The 8136-nt window shown below is 38.0% G+C and overlaps 1 protein-coding gene across 1 annotated transcript; it reads right to left on the reverse strand.

The window, feature by feature from the left end:
* Window positions 1-88: 88 nt before the first annotated feature.
* On the reverse strand, window positions 89-7854 carry rsph4a (radial spoke head component 4A). The gene is made up of 7 exons (XM_038288298.1): window positions 7689-7854; window positions 3896-4118; window positions 3524-3814; window positions 1971-2420; window positions 1753-1894; window positions 790-907; window positions 89-693 (listed from the first exon to the last, which is right to left on the reverse strand). Exons 1-7 carry the CDS (start codon window positions 7778-7780, stop codon window positions 465-467), a joined length of 1545 nt encoding a protein of 514 aa, XP_038144226.1. The 5' UTR covers window positions 7781-7854; the 3' UTR covers window positions 89-464.
* Window positions 7855-8136: the final 282 nt, after the last annotated feature.

The following is an 8136-nucleotide window of genomic DNA, read 5'->3' on the forward strand; positions in this document are numbered from 1 at the left end:
AGCTGCAGCAAACTGAGGAATTCCTGGCTAAGTAACAAATAGAACCATCCATGCTGGACCTATGGGTAAAAAAGGTTTTAGGTCCTTGTTTATGACTGTATAACTTTATTAATGAAAGCTTACACCTCCAGCTATGAGCAGAGAAGACATAAAACACACACAAGGGAATTCATCCTAAATGCTGAGGCTAGAAAACAAAACATAAAATCAGATATTTTTGTCTTGTCTCTTCTCAAGCTGATCTCTTCAAATATGTACAGTAAAGGAGCAAAATATGAATTAGCTTTATGCCCTTATATCATATTAATAAAGCAGTTTCTCATTTTAACTATTTTCAGGGAACTTGTGCACTTGCATATATTGCATCAACATTTCCAAAACCTATTAATTAGAAACTAAACCAGGAACTCTGATGGACCTAACCTTTAGGGTCAGATTCAAATATACATTCAGATAACATATTATTAGTTGTCATCTTCTTCAGACTCCTCTGACTCCTCTGACTCTTCCAGGGCAGCTTGCTGTTCTTCCAAATTGTCTTTGAAATCCAGCTCTTCCTCTGGAGTTGGATCCAGGGCCTCTGTAATCTCTGGTCCATCAGGATATTCTTTCTGTGGTAGTGGGGGAATGGGTGGACTGTACACCTCTCCTATATACTTCAGGCCCCATCCAATATATATGTTTTCAAACTTCCTATACAGTTGGTGAAAATGACATGTCTGTTAGTTGTAGTGTTAGCATCAGGATACATTTAGAAAAAGCAATGGAGTTATTAACCCTTGCACTGACTTTCCAGACGAATAAGCAAACGCTCCTGGCCAGAGGTTAGAACGCAGCACAGCTATTGCATGCTCAGGAGTTAGATGGGAGGACAACCTGGAGCTCCATGGAGGCATATTAAACATTTCTGAAATATAAACAGACACACGATTTAGCTTCAGTCTAGATTGCAGCAGTTTGATTGGCTGCTGGTCTTTCTCTGTGTGTTCTGGTGCCTTTTTGAAACTTGGTTATTAAAGAGGAACAAGAGTGTTGGTATACAATGGCCAAGCATTACTTAACCTCCAACCGCCTCATTGTAACTCAGCATGTAACAATGATGACCATGTAGTCAAGGAAAAAATATGAAACCACCATAGTCATGTTCATGGGGTTTTTCAGGTAGTACGCCTTGAGATAAAGAAATGGAGGGGAGCAAACTATAATGACAACAGTAAAAATAGGGGTGATTGGTAGAGACAGCGCTACTACAGAAATATTTCAAGCATTGTTTTGTTTTTTGTAATTTCAATGTTAATAGATTAATGGGATGGTTTAGATTTAGGACAGGAAGTTAAGCGTTTGAGGTAAGTTACTGAGATATCCCTACAGTCACCGAGCCTTTTGCAATGAGAAATGGCCGGTAATGTACCAGAGAAAAAGTAGCTCTGCAGAGTATTTGAGGAAGAAAGTTCCTTGCCCCACAATGATATCAGACAATGTTCAAGGTATTTATTAGACCTACTTATATATCTCCCCCAAACCATTTATTGAACCAAAACTAAAAAAAAAAAACCTTCTGATTTGTTTTGCAGCTGCATATATGTTTAACTGCCTTACAATCCCATAGAAAAGTTTAAGACCAATTCTATTTTAAAATTACTCTGTATATCAACCTGTAAAAATCCACCCTAAATCATGAAGCAGAGAAAGTTAATATGATTGTGGCATATATAACAACATCTTGTATAGCATTAATAAGCATTCTCTGACCTGCATCTAGAGACAGAGGATTCAGCAGACGAGGTCCAACTTCTGGCTCAGGCTCATCAAGCTCTTCTTCCCTCTCATCTTCTGTCTCCTCATTAGTGTCTTCACCAGTTTTTTCAGCCATGTTCTCCCAGGTACAGCGGCCCTGAAATCAGAGTTCACAGTAAATGTGTCTACACTTTCAGGAAACAGCCATGTTTCTAAACAGAGCCACAATTTACCTGTTGCAAGATGTGTTGGCGATGATGTACCCATACTTTCAATGATTCTGCCAGTTCATGTACTGGAACGCCCTCAAAATCAGGATTGACCTCAATGCTAGCCCAATATAGCTCCTGTTCCTCTTCACCCTCATCCCCGACAGTTTGGTAGGAGCCATAGGGGCTGACCTGTGTGGCAGCAGAGATCCGAGCAATCTGTGCTCTCAGATAATTGGCCTCATTTCCAGGGAAAGGTGGGTAGCTTACAACCGATTTGTCCAGATTTCCGGTAAAGAATTTGCGGATCTGGCGAGCAATGGTGATCTGTGCAGGAGTAACTGAAGGGAGCTTTACCCAAGGAAGACCTGGTTCTTTGCACACATAGTAAGCAAATTTGTTAGCACCTATTCCAATGGCTTCCTTTGGTACCTCATGCTGGGGTTTATAAGCTGAATAAGGAAGTGGAAATCCCTTGAAAAAACAGACAGCAAGGAAAAATGTTTTACAAAGTTTGAAAAAACGAAGAACGGGCTGGTGCTGGTTACAGTTTCATTTATATCATCAGCCATGTGTGAAAAATCCATTTAGCAAGTAGCTTACCTTTTTCTTAAACAATTTTAGAAGGCATGCGTTGGTCTAAAAAATATGTTCATCTGTTTTCAAAGGGACTGACAACCTGTCCAAAATGTATCACTAGTCTAAACAAACTTCTCAACATATCCAGTAGTCAAGTTACACAGAGATCTGCTATTGATATGATGTTTTAACAAGGTTAAGTAAAGAAGAGGTTCATCTGAAAGTCACTGATCCTCAAGGACTGAAGGTTATCTTCAGCCCCATTTATACTACCCTCTGAAAACTGATCTGTGCCGAGCTTGGTTCCTTATGACCATTTACACACCATGCTAGCACAGTTCCTCGCCTCCAAGTGGCGATCTACGGTACTACTTCTCCCTATAGGTAAACAAGCAAACAAACATGGTGGCGCCTGTAACATATTTCGTTGTTTGCGGAGAGCCAGATGAAGAAGGCAGCCTTTGGTGAATTTACTTGACAGAATCCACTTTTGGGAATCGGATACAACAAACATTAGTCTAATCAGGGCTTACATAAGCAGAAAACAATGACAGGAGTTGAGGCTCATCATACTGCTAAGCGGAATCATCACTAGAAATCGTGTGGCACGGTACGAAAGCTAGTGTCTGCAATGTCATGATTACGGAGGCTGACTGTAAGGAGATGGTCTGCTGATGCACTCTTTGTTATCGGAGAACCGAGCCACAAGTGAACCCGACTGAGCCCTACTGATGAACTAGTACCAGTTTAACTGGGTTCGTTTGTGTCTGGCACGGTCCGGTTCAGTTTGGCGTGCCATTTACACTAAACAGTAATCTCATTTACTGTGCTTGGAACGATCTTGGCACGATTTCAAAAGGATAGTGTAAACGGGGCTTTTCTCTCAAGGCTAAAGCAGTAAGGAGGCATATACCTACAACAGCTTAGGCAACATCTAACTTATTGACCCCACCCAGATATAGACAATGGATGCATGTTTCAAGCTTCCTTGCTCTTACCTCAAATGGTTCTTTCTCCAGACTTTCAGGCCCCTTTATCTGTTCCTTAAGTTCATCTTCAATGGTATAGTGGTCCTTCTCTTCTCCCCCTCTGTTCTCCGCCTCTGCAACAATGTAGTTGTTCTCTATCCCCAAGATTTTTCCCCAGAACCGGCAATGTGTCAGTCGCTCTGAATCAACAAGTTTTTTCAGTGCAAGGAAAATCCTCTGCATCTCCTCTCTTCCCAAACCCACTTCAGCCTGCTCCAGATAGAAACTGATCTCATTCACATTAGGAAGAACAGGTTTTCCCTAGAGTTAGAAAACAAGCTTAAAGTGAATTCCACTTCCAAAACTGATCAATTTATTTGCGCAAGTATAAGACATCCATACCGTTTCATCATCAAGGGGTTCATTGTCTGACTGTAAAAACAATGACCTTTGCTGCTCTGCCAGCAGCTCAGTAGCTGTCAGTTGTGGAAGATCTCGCAAGTTGCTCTGCATGCTGTTCAGTGAAGCTCGTTTTACTTCATAGCTCATTTCCTCAAAGACATCCACTGCATTGTTGGGATGCTCATCCATCACTTTGGTAAGTAGATGTGTCAGATGATCATAGCTGGAAGACAAAAGGACTTTCAATTTTATTCGGTTTATTAATGTGAAGTTATATCCATTTCTAATTCTGTTCTGCTTAGCCTAACTTATTTTTTGTGTTTAGAATACAACCTAATTAGGCTGTCAGATTCTAATTTAAATACAAGCATTAATTCAATATAAATTCATTAAAAAAATATTAAGCTAAAGGGGAAATGAAATGCTGCTGTAACTTATAGTTTTTTTTTTTTTTTAAATAGTTGATGTAGGTGTTGATAGCAGTAGACAGGACGGCTCTTCTGGAAGAATCTTCTGTGATCCCTGATTTGGGGAATGCTGTTTCTGAAGACAGCATTGTTTAGAAATATTATGAAGAGGATTTCCTCCATAATCAGGTGTACAGAGTACAAATAAATGGTCAGAGTACTGTCCCCTATGGTGATCCTGTGCTGCTGACTGCTTCATTAGACAGTCTATCCTTCACTCTCAAAAGCTACGGTCTGTTTGTAATGTAGTCTTTGATCCAGGCAATTGTTTATGCCTCCACCTGAGTCTTCTGGAGTTTCTGACAAAGTAGATCAGACTGAATTGCTTTGAAAACAATGTAGAATCATCCTAACATTTCAGTCTGTCTTGTCTAAATGACAGTTGGTTTGTTGAAGTATGATAGCATCAACTCTAACTCCACAGCGATAAGCAAACAGGAGTTGGACCATGCAATGATTGTCAGCACTCGAAATCCAACCAATCAAATAATGGTGTCCATGCTGGCAGGCTCTCTCTTGCAGAGCTACAGAAGATGAGAAATCAACATGTCATCCAAATCAGGAATCTGGTGTGAGCAAGATATTAAAGGGCAAAAAATGGGGGAACTCCGGTCTCCCTTGAAGGTGGGTATGTTATTGAAATTAAATGTTTTAAAACGGACTCTCAGTAGATAGGAGAATCTCTATTTCCAGTCTCTGTTTAGACAAGAGTTTTTTTGTTTTATTCCCCAGTAATCCTGATACAATTTATTAAATGCTCTGTTAACAACCTATTCATTTACCTTTGTTGAAAAAGAGTGGTACAACGAGACCAGTTGCTGGTCGTATACAAATAAGCTATAAACTTTAGCCAGTATATAATATATATTTTATGGTTTTATATCAATATATGCTGTTAACATTTTTTTGATTTTCTAAGGAGATAAATGTCCCATTCTGTTGGTAGGCAAATTGAATTCACAACAGCCATCTTTTGTGGAGACTGCAGAGAATCACTGATTAAAAATGAATTTTGATATCAGTCCATTTGATCCTGAATTTCGACTCCAGTTTGTGCATAATAATAATAATACAACACCACTAATGCCAAGATTAAATTAATAGACAGCAATGGGTGTAGTTTTTGTGAATACTTGTAGTAATATTTGACCTTACCATAGAACATATGTTCAGGTTCTTAATAATGGCTACATTGAAACACTGAACCTGGTTCTGCTTCAGGTTTCTTCCAGTTAAAAGGGAGTTTTTCCTCTCCACTGTCACTACAAGCATGCTTAGTGCAAAGCAGAGGTCTTCAACAAGGGGTCCGCGACCCCTAGGGGGTCCGCGGAGGTACTGCATTGGGGTCGCGAAAGTCTTGGTTGATTACTTTTTTTTATATTCCCCTTCTGCAATTTTTTGCACTAATTAAAATGTCTTTAAATCCACATCAACATGAATTCAACACACTGTAGTAAACAGATAAATGGAGGCAGAAGATGTCTTTCAGTCATCAATGCAGACATTCAGCGACACACAGGAGCTCTTTTAAGCTGGAGACCTTTTCATTCACAACACCTGTCCCATTAACCAGGAATCAGATTCAGAAATACTTTAATAATCCCAGGGAGAAATTACCTTCGTTACATGACTCCATATGTAATAGAGTGACTATAGGACCAGTTTGATATAACACAATTTCATACAATATATATAATTAGGGGGTCCCCGCTCCATCTCGCAACCAGTTTGGGGGTCCTTGGCTTTGAAAACGTTGAAGACCCCTGCTGTAAAGGATTGCATTCCAGTTAATGAGTCGATGCAATCAACTGGTTTTCCTTAGATAGAACAATTTGAATCAATTTGACTGGATGATCTGGTGAACTGTAAAGTGCCTTGAGATGACGTGTTGTGATTTGGTGCTATAGAAATAAACTAGGGATACACGATATAATCGGCCCCCTATCGGTATCAGCCTGTATCGGCCTTAAAACTGAATATCAGACATCGGCCACCCCACCGATATTTAACCCGATATTTGATCAGCTTCTGAGTTTCTAAAGTCAAAAAAAATAAAATAAAATACTACTTCTTCTTCTTCCTCAAAAACTTCTTTTTACAGACTTAAAAACTTCTAAAGACGAGGGAAAAAATATTGATACATTAAAATATCACAATATCTTCATATGCTGATATATTGCCATTTAAAAACACCATATCAATCTCTTTTACTAATGAAATATTGCTATATGTCATCGTTATGCTAAGAAATACCCCGAAAATTCACGAAATTTTGCCATATTTTTATATGTTGATATATTGACGCGGTATCAATCTATTTTACTAACAAAATCTCACAATAATTTGCAAAATATCACAAGAGTTTGTAACAGAACGAAGAAATTTCACAAAATTTTGAAAGTAAAATAGATTGATACCGCGTTTTTAAAAATCAATTTGATATCAGCATATGAAAATATATTTGAGTATATTATTTTTCAAAGTGTCAGAAATGGATAACAAAACTGCTATTTTCAATGACTACTTATTTTTGTCCAGCTTTAACATCGGTATCTTTTTCGGTTATCAGCTACATGAGTTTTACTATATCGGCATATCGGATATCGGCCAAAATCCCAATATCATGCATCCCCAAAATAAACGGAATTAAATTGAATTGAAACAGGGATGGGGAAGAAAAATTAACATTTGCTTTCAAAGCCTTTGAGGGAAATACATTTTTATTGATACAGAGCAGTGTTAAATGCTCAGTTTGTTTCAGTTTAGAAGTACTTTGTTCATCCCAAAGGGAAATAAAAATTACCTCTAAGGGTGTTTCTCCAACCAGTTCCTGAATATGAATGTAGTAAGAGTATGGATATATATATATATATATATATATATATATATATATATATATATATATATATATATATATATATATATATATATATATATATATATATATATATATATATATATATATATATATATATATATATATATATATATATATATTTATTTATTTATTTATTTATTTTTTTTTTTTGCACTGTTTTTCAAGTGTAATAAAGGGCCTTTAGAAAAAACTGTATCCGTTTGGGAACTGATTAACTGAACAGTTTACGTTCTGAGCTTTTTTAAAAATGAATACTTAAAATTAAACTTTAATTCAGATGGAACTAGTTTAAATATCAAACAACATTACTCACATAATTCAGCTTTTTTTGTGGACAAAAAAATAGGAAAAAGGGAGATTTTCAGTTAGTGTTCAGTTATACTGTAGGCGTTTGTGCGCCTTGCGCTGTGTCAACGTCAGAAAGTTGGAGAAACTCATGAACACTTACAGATTCATATTGCTGTTTGAGCTGTTCTTCATTAGAAAAGCCTTGGAAGCTTCTGCCTGTCGGCTTCTTTGGGGTCGATCAAAATCTTCCATCTTTAACAGCAGAAAACAATAAACAGCGAAAGAGTCCGGCGCCACCGTTTCGACCGTTGTCACAACGGTCTCGTTGCCACGGTAACCAACAACGCTGCTATAAGATTACGCGCAGAAACCTCCACCAAATCCAGCCACCCCATTCATTATGGCAAATCAAAAGTGTCACAAACCACCACCTTTACCAGGCGTTTGATAAGAAGATACGCAAAACGCCGTTTTTAGGCCAAAACACCGTGAAATAACGCCTCAACTGAAACCGATATGCAACTTTGAGTCCGAGTTGAATTTGTAATACTTTTCTCCTCCACCAGGTGGCACTGACACACGCTTTATGTGGACATTTGGCTGCAAAT

Source organism: Cyprinodon tularosa, unplaced genomic scaffold (genome assembly GCF_016077235.1).
Source record: "Cyprinodon tularosa strain WSP-4 unplaced genomic scaffold, ASM1607723v1 ctg107, whole genome shotgun sequence".
NCBI lineage: Eukaryota > Metazoa > Chordata > Actinopteri > Cyprinodontiformes > Cyprinodontidae > Cyprinodon > Cyprinodon tularosa.

Excerpts from the sequence above, each read along its gene's own strand:
- rsph4a (XM_038288298.1), bottom strand. The coding sequence starts at position 7,780 with ATGGAAGATTTTGATCGACCCCAAAGAAGCCGACAGGCAGAAGCTTCC. Across the intron at positions 4,119-7,688 it reads TCAAACAGCAATATGAATCT|CTATGATCATCTGACACATC; the intron begins GTAAGTGTTCAT and ends TTTGTCTTCCAG. Across the intron at positions 3,815-3,895 it reads AACCCCTTGATGATGAAACG|GGAAAACCTGTTCTTCCTAA; the intron begins GTATGGATGTCT and ends TTCTAACTCTAG.